Source organism: Anopheles cruzii, chromosome 2 (genome assembly GCF_943734635.1).
Source record: "Anopheles cruzii chromosome 2, idAnoCruzAS_RS32_06, whole genome shotgun sequence".
In the NCBI taxonomy this organism is placed as follows: Eukaryota; Metazoa; Arthropoda; class Insecta; order Diptera; family Culicidae; genus Anopheles; species Anopheles cruzii.
Window position 1 is genome coordinate 26626711 of NC_069144.1, and position 18154 is coordinate 26644864.

The following is an 18154-nucleotide window of genomic DNA, read 5'->3' on the forward strand; positions in this document are numbered from 1 at the left end:
CACATTGTACACCGTATTTTACTGAGCTAATTAATTAATACCAGAATAGCTTTCTAGTAGCTTCACTACTTATTGGAATGGCCTCTTATTAGGCCGCCCAATTTCCGTGCTGCAAGGTGCAATGCAACAACCTGCATCAGAGTGAGGCAAAAATGATCCGCAAATTTACGCAAACAATGCCCAGGAAAACCGTCAATACAGGCCAAGAACAATACACCGCTCCACGCACACGATCGTCCGAAAGATGACGAACATAATATGGAGGCAAATAATTTATGCAATTTTCCATCATAGATGGTAAAATGGATTTTGATCTGGGCCTGCCGCGTGGGTATTTTTTGTTTTCGGTCACAAGCCCGCCACCGTGCGCCTCCATCGGTCCGGGGGGCGCGAGAACTACGTTTCCAAGATTATGTTGTCGAAGCAAAAAAAGGCATTTCAGCACCACCACCAGCACCAGCACCATTGAAAGCTTGTCAATAGCACGGTGTGTTGTTCGTTGTTGCGTTCGTATTAATAATATTCCCGTGGCGTGGCTCAACCAAAAAAAAGGATGAATAAATAATCCGATGGCCTAAAATAACGAGCAAACAACGCGCGCCCGTGGATGGAGAACGTGGAGCCGCGTAAAAAACAATATTCAACACCGAATGCCATGCGCCGGTCTTATAAACAATTTTTTGTGGTTGATAGAACCGAGTCAATCAAAATGCTTCTATTGTTTTCGACGCTGCATTCTTGTGCAGTCGGTTTCCGTTGGCCGTGTGGATCGACCCAGATTGAAGTGATGGTTCGAAAGTAAGCACGTCGATCTCGGGTCGGGTATGCATCCTTTGTGTGACATTTTTAATCACTTTTAAAACATAAAGCGAGGCACAGAACACGTTCCTCTATCTGTAGCTGAAGGATATGAAAAGTTAAAACACCGGGTCATACGCTTAACAATAGATGTCACAATGAAAATGTGTGTTTGTTTTCTGTGTGTGAGGCTTTGCTAGTTTCGGTGTGTAATGAGTGAGCACGCAAGCGTTAAATGGGTGAAAACACACACACACACGGGTGATTAAGTATAGTTTGAGTGCAATTAAAAAAACAGGAACCTTAACGCTAGCGATTCGTTACGACACAATTGTGAGTGATGAGTTATAAGGCACACACATACGCAGTGAGCAAACAGTGGACAAATTAAAAATTAAAATCTAAACAAACACAACACGAGAACACAACGAGACACAACAGAGAATGCAGAGAAAGGAACACTTGTTCGGTACTCACATGGCCCATTGGTACTGTCCGGAGCTACATGAATCGGGCGCGATTTAATTTAATTTGGTTTTTCATTTTACACAACACACGTTTAAAAGAGAGAACCAGAAAAAGAGAGAGAGAGAGGGTGAGCAATTTATCAAAAAAAAAACACGGTTGATTATGTTTGGAAAATGCTGATTTAACCCCCAACGGTTGGAACAAACATCGGATTGAATTTCCATAAGGCCGCGCCACGCGCGCTGCATGTTGCGTAAATAATTTGATGGATGAATAAAACATTAACACGTTTCCCGGGAGGTTGAAAATGATAACAACTGGCTTATAATACACACACGCACACAAACACAAGGGAAGAAGCGGAAAAAAGTGGGTTGCCAGCAGACGGACGGACGGACACGCACCATGATCGGGCGGCTGAGGCGTACCCGGGGTGTGGTCATCAAAGCGATGGAGATATACACTGAAATTACATCCTCGACGCCCATCACCAAGCACGCGCGAAAGCGAAGAAGTATGCACGGACATGATGTAGTACACTCCACCACACTCCAGCCGATCCCGTGTTCCCGTCCCGTCGATGTATGGAATTCAATTAAAGTCTGTAGAGGCCATCAATATGTGCCGTGCTTAAAGCGTACGAAAAACGCGTTTTGCGCAGTCCAACGAATTGTTTTCACATTCCTCGGGATAAGTGGAATTGCCACCCAATCACACCACCAACTACGCCAACCACGGGGGCGCATTCCAATAATGGGGCCCCAATTATTAGTCTAATCTTCCGAATGGGTGTGCGCGCATGTAAACATAATTAAGGTTGGTTTTAAGCTTGGCCGCGTCTCACGGGATCGGCGCTGCCTAACACAAACTTTGGGCTGCCGAACTAAACGGTGTTTAGACAGCGTCCTAATGGGAAAAATTGCGCGTTTAAAGGGGTTGGTGTTTACGTGGCCGTTCTGAAGGTATGGTGTATGTTGCCTGCTTGCGATCGCGCTAATTACGGTGGGTGAGAACGCGCCTCGTCTTTGATGTGGAAGGAAATCGAAAGCGTGAACACTTACGCCACCTGGAGCGAGAGAGAACTTTTTACCGCTGGGAGGGTTAAAATGGCACGATAAACGTTGAATTTGTTATAAAAGACTTTAGTCGGTCGTTACACACAACTTTTGCTCAACCATTGGCAGTTTTAAATTATGCTCAACCATGCGCAGGGTAAAACTGGAATCTTAGTACCGATATAAACTGGGTAATGATGTATTGGAGGAAGCCTAAAACCTAAGAACGCACAACATTTAGTTTGCATCCGGATCCGTGCTGCGGGTTCGTGTAATATTACTGTCAATTTTTATCACGATAACGTCTCTGGAATGATTCTTCAATGAAAATGCTTTACAAATTTGCCCTTTTTTTTGCTCCCGAATGTTGATGCCTTATCACGGCCGTTCGAATCCTCACGCATGAATCATCCGTAAGTTGAGCGCCACCACCGTGCGAATGCCAGTGGTTGATTCGTAGCCGAAAGGATGTTTTCCTGTTTGGGATTTTTCACCCACAGTTAAAAAGAGAAGGCGAAACAACGCTGTTTTCGAGTCGAAAACAGGAGACTGCCCGAAAGACCGGTCGACCGGCCGACCGATTCTCTGTCAGCATTTTTTTCACCCCACCCGAGACAAGTGTAAGGTCGTCAAGGATTGGTGCTCCTGGGCAAAGGATACACAACGCTTCAAACCAGTCGGCCGGCCGGCTGGCCGGAAGCTTTTCGTGTTTTTCGTAAAGGATATTTTGATTGTTGTTTCGGTCTCGTTCCGTTTGGGCGACTCTTTGTGTGTGTGTGCGTGCGTGCCAACTTAACCGGAAAATAAGACATTGTTACGGATTCTCCGGAAGATGTCTCGTGTGGCTCGTGGCTCGTGGTCGTCTCGTCTCCATCGCTTGCCAGGCCCGGAAATGAAGGACGTTGCTCGGCACGAACATAATCACCCATTTGATTTAGAGCCAGAGAAGCCGTGCGTGCAGCGAAACGAGGCGAGCAGCGTTTTATGCATCCCGCCGGAACGGAATTTTATGCTTCTCTCTGTTTTATGCTTGCTGCTGCTGGACCGGGGATGCCTAGCGATCCTGTAGTTCGTATCGGGTGACCGTGATGCAATCATTGTTTTTGTGAGACTCGTGTTTACCCGGCACTACATTGTGCGTTTGGGCATTATAAATGATGTTTCGCCGGTGAGGATGCTGTTAAAAAGTGTTCTCAAATTAACCGAAGCCGAACCGAGGCAGCAACAAAACTGCAATTAAATAAATTGATCACTCCGAATCGTTTCGCACGAAGTGGAATGTAAATCGTTTTGCACTTTATGTTATTATGTGGAAAGCTGATCAGCGTAGATGTTGCGTTGATTGCAAAAAATTGAATCCGTCTGGGTGTGGCGTTCGGTGCAAATATCGAAAAAAAAAGATTAAATGAAGGTTTTCTTCGAATCGAAACGGCGTAGAATCCCACGCTAGGCGAACCACGGACTCGTTTCGCAGCGAATGCAATTGCATTTTCATAGCAATTCACTCGCTTCATCGAAAATGCATTGAAAAGGTCAACTTCATTTTCACCACAGAACGGAAACATCGAGTAGACGGGGTTTCTTTCTCGGAATCGCTCTGCTCGGTCGTCGATACCAACTTCGGCTGATAGGAAAGCGAATGTGGTAAACGCGAGTTGCCAGCGAAAGAGATTGTCTATTAAGGTAATGAGCTTTTGCTCAATTATGGTGTCTCTATTGTCGTCGCCCAACAACGAAATTGAATACCGTTTGCAGGAATCTTTAATGCCTGAAGATTATTGGGTTGAACACCATTCATTGATTGCCAGATAGATTAAACCCGAAATGAGGCCGATCGTGCACGATCGTTTAAACCATTTCGAAACCGGTAAAAGTGGAATATTATTGGGGTCACAGTGCGGTACTAAAAACCGCTTAAGCTGCACCTTCCAGGCGTCCAGATTTTGCCGCTAATTTTCCCAGTTTCAGGAAGGTACCGCCTCATCACCGGGACCAGAAATATGACCAGGAACACAATATCCCCCAAAGCAATAAGGGTTTTGGTTACACTGCTTCTTATTTCATCAATTCGCTGCCGTTTCCGGTAAGCATGTAGGTAGTAAAACAAAATACTTAATCACCAGCCATCGGTTGAGTGGTTGCATGCCTCGGCCACCAATAAGGGGTAGCACCAGCCCAGTCTATTGCTACTATGCAGCCGCGTATCGATGTATGACTTCCGGTTCGACAAAACGGCCAACCAATGGGGCCCGGGAACCGAGAAACTCCCGAGCCCGATAAAGCCGGAAACTAGTGTCGGCGCGCACAAACTTTCGTAATGACCGGAAGTGGGCGCACGATGTTGGGCGGCCAAACAAAGTTTCAGCTCGCGTGTGGCGCAGAAAATAGTGTTTGGTGTTTTGTTGTTATTGTTTCTTTTCCTGTGTGACAAGCCCTTTTTTTGTAACCCTCTGCGTACGTACAAGTGTCTCGTAAACCACGAAAGGAAGTGTAATTAGAGAAGTATGTATCGCGTGTCGTTCATTTTCGGGGACCCCGATAAGAGAACGCCGGTGTAGCCTTTGCTTTGATGGGGGGAATGATATCGAGCAAAAGAAAGTCGTCGTGTCGGGTCGGGTGGGGGAGATGATTGATGGTAAGAGGGTTCTTCGCGCTGCGTAGGAGCGCGATGAGGAAGGGGTAAATTAGGACCGCCAACGGCCAAGTGGGTCCCTCCCCGTGAGCGATAAAATCACCGTAACCCTTCGACGCGTTCGCCCATTTATTGGACCCACCGCTTTTCGGCAGAATATTCATTAGCATTAGTAGCATTGTGCGTTCGGGGCGCCGTAAAGTGTCTAGGTGTTGAGCAGGAAGCGAGTGGATCGAAGAGCAGCAACTTTAGCAGGATTCCCGCAAGCTACTGGAGCCCAAATTTTCCCCGAAAGAACATTCCATTCCGTGCCACACCGCAGCGAAGGGAAAGTTCGCTACAAACACGAAATCAAACGAGGCGCTTGGAGATGGTCCAAGGTAAGCGCCGGGAGCGGGACACTAGGGAGCAACATTCCGACAGCTACAAACTTGCCGAGAATTTCCCACGTCGAGGACGCCGGGCGCCCGATCGAAATGTGACTACTGTTCAATGGAGCGAGTTTATTAAATTCTCCGTCTTCTCTCCGGCGAAAAACTTTACAACTCGAGACGAATCTTTTCGCCCGCGGGCAGAAAAGTAAAGATTGTCGGTAATGTTTCATTTTCTCTATCGCCGGTCAAAGGGAAACGCTCTTCGTGGTCGCTATGTGTGTGTTTTTAGGTTAGGGTTCCAAGTCGCCGCCGATGACAAGCGTCAAACTTTGGGCAGAAGACCACGAACAGAGCGTTACTGGGGAGTATACACGTCAAGGAAATTAATTCTCTGGCTCCAGGCACACCGGCGCACCGGTTTCCGTCCACCGGAAACGGATGTGAATTCGACGGACAAAACGGGCGAACGGTGAACCAACTGAGAAGAGCTATTGGCAAAAAAAGATAACGACCAAAACGCACACAAAAACCGGACCGGTTCCTCACTTCGGTTCGATACTAATTTAACGTACAGCGAGCGAGACGCGGTTACTCCCGTTAGGAAGGACACCGTCCACCCAACAGCGAACGAACCGTCCGTTCCGTATCCTTACCTGTGTTGAAATCGACGGCAAACTCCTCCATCTCGTTGCCCTTCACGATGCTGTAGATCAGCTTCCGGCCCAGCGGACTCTCGGCCTGGATCGCCACCGACAGCGGCGAGTGCAGCTCGATGTTCTCGGCCACCGTGTCCGAGTAGAACTGCTTGCTGAACACCGGCATCGATTTATCTATCACCTGGGAACGCAGAACCGAAAGAAAAAAAAACACGGAAAATCGATTGTAGTGCCGGGAAATAATAGCTTGGCTTGGCTTCGCTTGGCGGCCACCGCAACATGAAAATCTGTGCCGTTCTCGGTTTCGGTATCGCGGTGGCCGGGAGCTTCAGCACAGGAACAGGCGAGCGCTTATGGAATGGCGGAGCGCTTATTTTTTTTCTTCTCGTAAGCTGAATTCAATGATCGTAAGCTGGGTCAGTCCGGTTCCTGGCGGAAGCCAGTTCGGTGGGAGCAAAATGACAACAAATTGCTTGCAGCAGAATATGCGCAAGGTTTTGGTGGTATTTTGTGTAGGTTAATTTATTCCCCTCGCAGCATACGGAACGACGTACGGAGCATGGGCAAGAAAAACGCCACCGCAAGTAAACGGAGAGCTCCGAGCGACCGAGTGTGTGTATGACCACACAAATTTGTCCGATAAAGGGTGGAAGCCGAAATTTATTAAAATGGAACCAGTCTTTTTTTTAGACTTTCTGGACTCTCTTCTTTTGGTTGGTATAAAACTGTCAAATCGTAACTGATGAGATTGAGTGTACACGACGATAGAAAATAACTGTTTGAGAATTGATCGAAACACCACCCAGGAAACGGTTTGAGCTGGGCCATGACTTAAAACGCAGATTTAATAATCAAAGGGCATGCTCAACTCAACAGATCGTCTCAAAAAGAAGGCTCACATGTACGAGAAACCATACGCAAAACGATATCGATCGATCACGTGAAGAATGAGCATAAGATACGTGTTCTGCATCATTTGCTGAACGGCGAACGGCAAAATGAAAAACGAACCTTTCCCGAGATTTCCCGGTATGAATATTTGAAATGATAAATTCTGACACACTGCTTGTGCTGCCGGCTACGGTGCTTTGCGGCTCGATCGCACATAATGAAACCCGCCCGGCAACCGTTGCAAACGTTCGGCAACTCGCAGGGGACTGGAAGAAACGGACACGGAACACTTTCGGACATCTGTAACAAGCGCCCACCACGAGTGGCACGAGTTTCTTGTTATTCATGGGATCCTTAACACCAACAACACACCGTCACCAGCACACAGCGGCCCTCTCCTGCGTGCGGACGGACAGCAGCGCATATACAGTGATTAATGGTTGCATTCAATCAAAAGCTAGTAAAACGGCAACTGGCCAGCCAGTCGTAACCCGCCTTCAAAAAGCACACCAATCTTTCGACGCCTCCGGGGGTTCCAGATAAAGCCCCCCGCAGTGAACGCAGTTTCCTAAAAAGGTGTACATCGACGACGACGACAACCGCCGTTAGCTGCTTCATCTATCATGGGAGAAAGGAGCCGAAACCGTCCCTCCCCGCCGGCCCCCTAACTTCCCAATTGTGCGCCTGTGTGCGTGTGCTGGTGCCGTGGGCGCAAAAAGGATTGCTCCGTCGTCGGATGGACGTGTGAACAGGGTCATGATTCATGGCACAACAGGCCAATCGATAGACGACGAGCACAGGCGGGAAGGTGACCACTGACGCCGACGCCGCTGAACGAACGCATGTTTCGGTATCGGCAACAAAATGTTTTTTCTTCTCTTCGTGTCCGTGCAGGGCCCGCACCGGTGAGGGATGAATTATCCTGCTGCTGCCGCTGATGGGGTGGTGTGTCGACGCAAAGATGGGATGAAAGGCGAAAAAGAAAAATCCCTTCGCCTTCCCGGCCGGGACGAAGAAACGGAGCCACCCCGGAACGTGATGATAATGGGTTCCTCTTGAAAAACTTCCTGACTTATTAAGGATTTAGCACCATTGTGGGAGCGGGGAGCTTCGAACTTACCTTCACGTGCACGGTAACGTCCGTCGAGCAGGGCGTAATGCCACCGTCGTACGCCGATATCAGCAGCTCGTAGTCCCGGTTGTGGCCCTCGAGCGTCTGCTTCAGGGTCACCTCGCCCGTCTTGCGGTCCACCTTGAACAGCTCGCCGTGGCCTCGTTTCATCTCGTACCGCACTTCGCCGTTCTCGAAACTGTCCAGATCGAGGGCGTGCACCTTCGTGATGACCGAACCGCGCGGATCATCGACCGACACGACCGCGTAGTACGGAAGGTTGACGAACATCGGACAGTTGTCGTTAATGTCCAGAATGGTGACGTTGACGATGACGTGCGCCACGCGCGGCTTCTCCCGGTCCGGTTGCTGTGAACGGGCCTCCACAATCAGCTCGTAGTTGTCGCGCTCCTCCCGATCAAACTTCCGGCCGGTGGTCTGAATCGCACCGGACGTCAGCCCGATCTGGAACATATCGGTCGGGTTGAGGATACTGAACTCAATGTGTTCGTTCAGGTTCGAGCCGAGCACATTGACCACCGCCACCGTGCTGATCTTGGTGCTGTTCTCCATGATGGAACCCTCGTAGATCTGCCGCTGGAAGATGAGCCCCGAGTTCTCGGACGTCTCGACGTTGACGTTAACCTGCGCGACGTTGGCAAACTTGCCGTCGGACACGCGCACCGCCAGCCGGTAATCGGTGCCGATTGCTTCGACGTCCCGTGTCGTCACGACACCGGACCGAGCATCAATCGCAAACACACCGTCCCGGTTGCCCTCGATAATGTCGTACCGGAGCGTGGAGTTCACCGAGCCACTGTCTTCGTCCGTCGCGTTCAGCTGCAGGACGGCAACGTTGGCGTACGTCGGCAGAAGCAGCGTGACGTTGTACTCCTTTCGCGTAAACATCGGCGCACAGTCGTTCACGTCCGTGATGTTGATGCGCACCTCCGCCGTCAGTTCCGATGTGAGACGAGGTTTCCCCAGATCAGTTACCTGAGTGAGAGGAACACAGACAGACAGACAGACATTAAACGTCCCTCAGTGCTTCGCGAACCCGCCGCGGTGCCTTACCTTGACGTGAAAACTGAAAAATGGAATCTTCTCGTGATCGAGGAACATGATCGTCTTGATGGCGCCGGTGCTGGAGTCGATGTGGAAGTACCGTCGCGGCAACATATCGAGGATGTCGTAGTGCAGCAGCGCGTTCAGTCCCGAGTCGCTGTCCTTCGCCTTGATCACCAACGGCAGGGAAGCGTTCACGAGATGATTGCTGCCGCCGGCCCCGGCCAGCGTGCTTCCGTTCGCCGGGAGTACCGTCGGTTCCGAGAGGGTCAGCACGAGCGAACCGATCGGGGCGGATTCCGATACCTCTCCCCGGTAAACCTTTTGCTCAAAGTACGGCACGTTATCGTTCACATCCAGCACGTTGATGATCACCGAGCAGGTGGCCGAAGCCGACGCCATGTTGGTTGCGCGAACGGTCAGATTGTAGAACTTGGTGTTTTCGTAATCGAGCGTGTCCTTCGTCGTAATGACACCGGTCGACGGATTGACGAAGAACATATCGCCCACGTTGCCGGCCACAATCTGGAACAGCAACGAGGACGTACTCCGGGCTTCCAGATGAATCACGAACGTACCGATGGGCAGATTTTCGTAGATCTCGGCCGCCGGATCAATGGCGATGAAACGGGGCGGCGCATTGTCCGCCATGTTGATCACCACGTGCACCGAGATCTGCGACGAGAGCGCCGGTTTTCCACCATCCGTCGCCCGTACGTGCAGCACGTACTCGGCGATCGTGCTGATGTCGAGCTGCTTCGCCACACTGATCACTCCCATCGTCGGATCGATCGCAAAAACATTTCCGATGTTACCGCTACCGATTGAGTACGTTATGCGCGCGTTGTCACCAATGTCCCGATCGATGGCGTACACCTGAGCCACTCGCGTCCCGACCGGTGCCGTTTCGAACACCTTACCCTGGACGATCTTCGTCGTGAATTCGGGCGCATGATCGTTGTGGTCGTGCACGGTTATGATGACCGTCGCGTAGTTGCGCTTTGCCGGCGTCCCCTGATCCTTCACGATCACGATCAGCACGTGTTCGTCGAGCGTTTCCCGGTCGAGCCGCTGCGCCATCACGATGCTTCCGGTAACGGAGTCGACGCGAAACAGCTTCAGCGACATTGGATCGCGGGCCGCGTGCAAGCTGTAGAACAGCTTCTTGTCTTCGTCCTCGTCGGTGGCGTGCAGCTGCAGCACTTCCATGCCCTCCTCGACGTTCTCGGAGATGTCCACCCGGTACACGGACTCGGTGAACTCGGGCCGGTGATCGTTGATGTCGATCACCGACACGTACAGCTGCGTGTAAACCGTGTGCACACCGTCCGAGACGCTGATCGTAATGTTGTACTCCCGCTGGCGCTCCCAGTCGAGGTACTTGGCCAGCAGCACGTTGCCGTTATCGCGCCCGATGTAGAACTCATTCCGATCGTCACCACCTATTTTAGTGCGGAGATATTTTAATTCTTGTTCGACCGAGGTAGACTAACAAAAGGTGCTGTAAGGACTTACCCACGATGTCGTACCACAGTTGCTCGCCATCGTGATCGGACGCCTGGATCAGGGTGACCAGGTATCCGGGCACATCGCTCTCCGTCAGCTCGACGTGCTGATCGCCGGTCTTGACGACCGGTGCGTGTTCCGACTCCACCGGCACTCCAACGACGGCCACTACGACACGGGCTTGCTGCGATCGCTTCGGGACTCCGTGATCTTCGGCCCGCACCAGCAGATCGTATTCGGTGTCCACGTCGAAGCTGCGTGCCGCGTAGATCACGCCCGTGTCCGGATCGATGCGGAACTTTTTCGCCTTCCCCCGGCCCGGCTTGATGGAGTACGTCACGCGACCATTCTCGCCGATGTCCTGATCCGTCGCCAGAACCTGTGAACGATGTAAAGCGTCACGTTAGAGAGGATTCGGTTTCTTATTTTGTGAGCTTTGGGCGAACGAAAGAACGGAAGTGGACACTCAAACGGGGAACTACGGTGAAGTGCAAAAAAAACGGGCGACAGAAACGTTTTTCGAGAGGTTGCGCGAGCAACGAGCATCCATTATTCACGTGTCGCGGGGACAAGCAACTACGCCCGGCATCTACGTCCAGCGAGTGAATTGATTATTTATCAACTGAGCAATTTATTTCGCAACCATACATCATGCCCTTTGAACTTCCTTTTTCAAAGGCATCGCCACACGGCTCCCCGGCTGTGCTGGCAGCAATATTGTGACTTTTGAGTTGATACAATTCCTGTGTTCCGTTTTCGTTCCGAACGAGTCCCACTTTTAAGGACTGCATGCGGATTGTGCACCCGCATTGGAAGAAAGTGACGCTCCGCTCCGCGGCGTTCGAACCGTACGTTACCGTTATTCAAATGCCATCCATTTCCAACGGCATAACACAATTTATCCACCGTTCCCCGCCATTCACGGTTCACTCTGGCACGGGGCTGCCCCTTTTTTATGCTTCTCAGTGCTGCTCTCGCGGCAGCAAACAAAGGCACAATCCGGTGTGTTGGCTGTGTGTGCGAGCCAAACGAAAATATATTGTTCCATGCAGATTTCACGCGGCCCCGCTTCCTTCTGGCAAGAGCATAGCGCGGTAAGGGCTGGTAAGTGTCCGTGTACTGTGTCCTCCCCTGAAGGAGTTCACCGTCGATTCCAACACCCTTCAGCGAATCCTTTCTTTTCAGGGCCGCCGGTCGAGTCCGCAGGAATGCGACGGAAGTCACTCCGGGACCTACCGGGGCGCTCCACATCGAGAGCGTTCGAGTCGTTCGTCATCATCGTCATCGTCGCCGGGACGATGTCGTTACTACGGTGCTGCGTTCCCATCCTTCGCCTCCGGTTAGCGCACCGGGAAAACGGAGTGAAGATGACACGTTTGTTTCTGTTTATACTTTTTTCCGTGGCACCCTTCGCCCTTTGCTTCGGCTCGGGGTCTCCTTCTTAAGCAGCCACCACGGAGCGCGCCGGACGGAGAAGATGATGCCGCGGAAAACGGTCCCCTACTTGCCCGGACGCCGGGTTTATGGGTTTCCGTGTCTCTCTTTCTCTCACTGTGCGCCGTGGTGGTGTCCTCCTGTGACTCCTTCTCGACCGTAACATACGCTTCTGGTGTGTTTCCGGTTTTTTTCGTCACTCGCTGCTTCGCGAGAAGAATTGCGCGAGGCCGCCCGCCCGCCGGTCTTTGGAATGTGTTCACCTCTACGACCGCCGACCGGGTGGCCGGCAGGCGGTTCGCGGCTCGGCTCGGCAGACATAAAATCATAAGTGACATCATTCCATTCCTTTCGCAAACAGTAGCAGGCGGTTCGGCGGCGGTCACATTTCGCACCCTTTTGCGAAGCAGCGACTCGCTCCCCGTGCCTCCGTGTGGGAATGGGAAAATGGAATTTCCTTGGGTCTTGTGTGTTGGTAAACTTTCGCAACGAAGAAAAAAACCACGAAAGGTCTATTAGGAGGTACCGTTCAAAGGAACTTCGCGGTTGTGTGTGCGACTCGTTTCAGAACCGCGGCGAGGGCAAGGATTCTGAAGAGCAATGGCGGCCCCCACTGGAACCCGACGAGAAGCGACAGCGTAGCGTCGGCGAAGCTACAGCTGGGTGCATACGTAATAAGGATACTTTTCCAACATTGTTCTATTTAGATGGTAAGCTTTTTATTTGCGACAATTGAATTTTTCGTTCCATCAATCCGACCCATCTCCGAAAGCCGGGAGCGCTTGCGAAAGAATTTTATGTTCGCACGAGAATGGGATAAAAATGGGATGTTGCATTGCACTTTCAGGAGACGGGGATTACGGTTCCAACATGTTGCTCTCTGTAGCGGAGTAGTTTGATGTCACCAAACGAACCCCATCGCAGTGCATACGTGAGCCTTTCTGATGTCTGACTCTTTCGAACTGCGCCCACTAGAATATTCACTCTAAATGGTAATGGCGACGGCGGATTGCTCCGGCAAAGTTACAGCGTAATTCACAATTCATAGGTTGGCTGGTATCATTTTGGGGTGTCTTAAAAGTGGTTTCAAAGCCATCAGAGATTGGTCTGTTTCTGTTTTTAAATAACAAAGAAATTAGAAACTTTTCAATGATTTTTTTCTTCACTTTTCTTAGCAAAATTCTGACCCTTTTGCGGGCTGTTATCATTTTCCGCACGAGCCAGCCCTTGTTTCCTATGCTAATTTGTCTTCCTGTCCGATTCGACGGCCCTTTCCAACGCGTTAGAGGTAACAAGTTAATTTTGCTGTCCAAAAAGAACCTGGCCCTCCGACAGAGCTCGGCTCAATGGAAAAAGGATTAGCCTATGCTACTCCCGTTTCTGGGTTGGGCTTTATATTCTTCTTCCTACCTTTGCCACAACTCAAAAGTATATCAACGGACGGACCGGAAGATGCAGTGACCGGAGCGGACCCACTGAACCCGAAAGTCAAATGCCCAACATAAGCCTAAGCTTTCTTTGCAAGAGTCAAATTTTGTCCGTACGCACAATCTGGCCACGAACACACTGGCGCCGAGAGGTCAAAAGTAAACAAGGATACGGCCCATCGTCGTTCGCTCGGTCGGATCTCCCGGAATTCCGAAGGACACGCGTAACCGAACCGAAATAATGCATAAAAAAAGTATATAAATCTTTCTTTTTTGGCCAATTTCTGAGCCGGTTCTCAAGGCATAAACCTCCTCCGGATAGCGGCATTCACCGGACGAATAGGACGTCATTTTTCATGCATAATTTATTGGCCCCGCTCCGGAGCCAAATCTCCCGCTTTGATTGACACTGATGGAGGCGGCCGGGTGCCAGAAAGAAATGGGTCACCAAATCCACCTTCACCGAGAACTCGGAAAAATGAAGTGGCCACAGAGCGGAAAGTGGGACGCCACTCCATCTCTTTAGGATTTACTTCACGTCAATTTGAGGGACTCCTCTTTTGCAAACCGACCGCAGTTAGCTGCGGTGATCTTCGGTCTTGTCGGTTCTTCTGTTACTTTAAAGTGTATTCTCGTATAAAACTGGACTGAAGAAACATTAACCAATCCCGTGATGCCTAATCATCCCTAGAGGGCCGCCAGGCCAGGCCGTTCCAGTGAATACAGCGCACGCCTATGAATGGGAGCTACATTCACACGGAGACGGGCACGGGTTTCCCGTGTAACTAGCAAAAACTGGGCCTCCAACAAATGTGAATGCAACAAATCACCTTCATTAAGCGAAGCGCACCAGAAAACGAGTTCTTTAAATGTTGCACGCGCTCAATGGCACGATGTGAAGCACGCCGCTCTCACGGCCGTGGCTAACAGGTGAGCCAGGATCAGCGCTGTCGAACGTGAGCCATTCAGGGAGTCCTTCCTCGAGTGCGCACGCGATGCTGAATGATGCTGCAAATGGTAATGCAATCAACCGAACCTCGCATGACTGTGGTGCGCTGCGGCCACTAGACACAGGGGCCACGGGAGTTTGACTGGACTCTCGTCGAGAGGACATCCCTGTGGCAGTAAATCCAGTGTGCAGAATGCAAATCCTCGCTCCGTAACTCTGGGCACCGTTGGGCATTCACTAAGGAACGCTGGCGAAGAAAGAAAGCGTGCGCTACTGGAAACGGACTGACTGACTGACTGCCGTGAAGAGGGAATTAACTCGGGGGCCACCCCAGCCCGACTGAATGGGGTACCTTAATTGAGTCACATTAGTGTGAAGAAAGGCGAAAAATAATGACGGACGATGAGAACTCCAGCTTCATCCGAAACTGCAACAGCGCGTTCCGGGAGGGTCTCTGATGTTTTTGCAGCGATCAACCGAAAGAATGAGGCAATAATTACGGAAACACTCTCGGGAGCGCACCGGGTGGCACTGGTGCCCGCAGGCCATGTGCTGCATGTGCTGTGCCCGTGGGGAATCGGATCATAATGATCGTCGGCCGGTTGAGTAGTGTGCAACTGAGTAGTTCCTGGAGGGCAGATTAACTAGGCAAAAGATGGGATAATTGCACGCTGGAGCGCTTGCAGGTGATTTTTGTGATGATTACGCGTTCAGTTACAATTTAGAAAGGTTTTCGTGTTTCCAGTTATGAGCATAAATATGTATCGTTTTATGTGTTGTAACTCGTTAGGAATTAGGACTTTCGCACGCCCTTAACTTCATGATCAAACATGTTAATGAAAGCAAAAATAGTTTTCAAGCACCTTAGCCTCTAGAAGAATCAGAATCCATCGCCATATTGACAAAAGTCCTCCACATCGTTGCTGACCCGTTGAAATAAATCCCAAACACCATCAGTAGTGTGTGGAACCATAATCCTGTCCCCATTTTATGATGTCCTGCTTATTTAATTATTGAGTACCGGAGCTCATGTACCAACATTTAATGGTGGCAAAAAATAAAGTAATGGCCACCGGACCCTGTCGACTCATCACTCGACTCGACACACTCCATCCACGGTGCCGGTGGATGATCGAAAATTCAAATAATAATCCGACCCCATCGAAGGTAATTTACCAAACTGTTTACACACAGTCAACATCCATGCCCATGCTGGCTGCCCGCCGCTGGCTGGCTGGCTGGGCCTTGTCGATTACTGCGAGCGACATTGCCCCGCTTGTAATCCGGGATACCGGAAGGTGAGGCGGCGGCAGCTACGCTGGTGTAACCATTCATTTGATTGGGTAAACAACGGGGATTATTGGTGGCAAAATCGGACAACCAACGGACTCTGGCTGACTCCCGGCCGCCCGCCCGGTCGAACGGGACGGGGCGGAACGGGTAGCGGAAGCAAAACATCATTTCGAGCATTATGTGTGTGATATGCTTCCATGACAGGTCCGGCCCAGCCCCACCGGAACAAAGGCCGTTCGGAGTGCTCCGGACCGACACACGGGTGGGGCACACGGGTGGGGAAACATGTCCACAACCTAAACATTCATCGACCATCGAGAGCATATTATAATGATGCTTTATGGTCACGGAGCGCAGATGCAGCGCCTGGCTTCTGCTACGGCCGATGACCCGTCAAGGCATCGGAGTTGTGGAAGGAAAATCGACAAACATCACCGGAGCACCGGAGCACCGGAGCGGGGCAGAGAGCGCAGGCAAAGGTGAAATCAGTCAACCGTAAATCTGTCACAGAAATAAATGTCAACGCTACAACAACAACAACAATAATGGCAGAAGGAGCGGCGCAACAACGCCCGTGACCATGGCGGGGTGCGCGTGTCCGCCATCCGCATAGTTGTGGGGAGTACGACCCGAGCCGAGCGCCTGGCTGCCAATCTTCTTCACTCCGACTCGGACGCCCGACACCCAATTCCACCCGCCGTCGTCATCTGCTGTCATAAATGACAGGTTTGTCCCGTTTGCAGGTTAGGGTCGCGCTGGCGCCCGGCGTGTCAGTGTTGGAGATTGAATATAAATGTTTAATCGATGCAGATTTGATTCCGTAATTTGAGAACGGAAACGTTAATTGGATGTGATTAAAGGGTCGCGCGCTATATTGTAGTGGCGCGGCCTATTGTTTGCGGCAGGTACAGGTCTGTCCGTGTGTGTGTGTGTGTGCTTCCACGCCCGATGCAGCATCCCCGTGACATGTGACGGAATAATTCTCGGGCTGCCCGGCGATTGACGGAGAGGATTGGCGGCGAAAAAAGGCACACCCGCGTGTGTGTGTCAAACTTCCGATGGCGCAGCAATCGCCGGGAATTGTGTCGCGTTAGTGATTCCATGAGACCCCGCTGGGATCTGCGAACCTGCGGGCGACCGGAGTAGTGATTGATCATCAATTTATTGCGTTATGACTATTGCGACTCGCTTTTTGGGCTGAATTTGACAGTCCCTCCCGGCTCGTAACTATTGTAAATGATTGGGAACGCAACGGCGGAACGATAGAAATCTTCCGTAACCACTTGACAGACTAGAATGGAGCGGAAGCATACAAAAAAGTAACGGTCAATCCCTTAATATCCTAAACAAGGCACAGCAGTTCAAAAGTTGGATGGTTTCGCTTCACCAACAAGGATAAGCCGTTCCCCGTGAAGCCTATCGGCCGGATCGGCTTACCGGTAGCTTAGAATACCGCAAACGAACCGCAACACGCATTCGGGTCAGGCCGTGTGTGTGTGTGTGTTTGATTTTCTTCTGCATCGTTGGCTAATGGCCAAGGCCGTGGTGAGGGTGCAAACTGTTTGCCTGCGGCCGTGGTCGGGCATTTGGGCGAGAAAAACTTCCGCCATCCATCGGTGGTCCGCCAATCAAGATGGAAAAACCTTCAAGTGCAGCCCAAACCGAAAACCAATCAAGCTATCGAGAGAAAGAAAAACCACCCCTCGGACACCGACACCGATCTGTGCCCCCCGGGCGGAGCGAAACTACGCATCAGAACTCCGCAGTCTTCGGTGGCCCCTTTCGCAAACGATACGGATGTGTTTCACTGACCGTAACCGGATCCGCCCGGGCTTGGCGTGGGTGTTCTTGCGTACCACCGGCTTGCGGCCACCGGAAGACGATGAAGTTGGGACACACACGCTGATGGGATATAAAATTTGCGGTTGATCATCGCTTTTTACGAAGCCAACTCCGGCTCGGACCGGGAGTTGAAACCTGACCAGCCAGCCAAGTCCGTGCCCGGCGAAGGAAACTACTTAACAAGCGTGTGCTGTTCCCCGTCAAAACATGTACGGCGGTTGCGGACTGCTTCGGTCGTCCTTTGGCGCTCCTACCACCGAGGAGAAAGTGACATATTTTAACCACACGTTATGAGTCAACTCAATCGAATGGCATGGAGTTACAAGCTGAAGCGCTACAAGAAAATAAACACAACAGTAGCATAATCTCATATGCGAGGGTTAGTAATAAAATCTGTCACAAACATTCGCGCAAAAGGCACTTCGTTCGAGGAGTCCTGCTTCATAACTTTACCGTGCTGTCCATTCGGGGTAAATTAGTGGAGTGCGCTCATCGAATCCCGTCCTCTTGGTACCAGGGCGCGTGGATGCTACTTATGGTGACTCTGGTAAACATTGGCCACCTTATCAACCTAATTGGTTCGTGTAAACAAGATTTATGGGGTGGCCTTTTTTTCGGCCGTTTCGGAAACGGCTCTCCTTTACGGCTCGCGA

At 51.0% G+C, this 18154-nt stretch overlaps 1 protein-coding gene across 1 annotated transcript in view; it reads right to left on the reverse strand.

Moving 5' to 3' along the window:
• Positions 1–18154, reverse strand: part of LOC128277401 (fat-like cadherin-related tumor suppressor homolog) — a 78333-nt gene that overhangs the window by 15679 nt on the left and 44500 nt on the right. The window contains exons 8-12 of the mRNA XM_053015855.1: positions 10566–10935; positions 9060–10492; positions 7995–8981; positions 5981–6164; positions 1276–1299 (exon numbers count right to left, since the gene is read on the reverse strand). Of these exons, the coding sequence (XP_052871815.1) occupies positions 1276–1299; positions 5981–6164; positions 7995–8981; positions 9060–10492; positions 10566–10935 (2998 nt within the window). The remainder of the gene's footprint in view (positions 1–1275; positions 1300–5980; positions 6165–7994; positions 8982–9059; positions 10493–10565; positions 10936–18154) is intronic.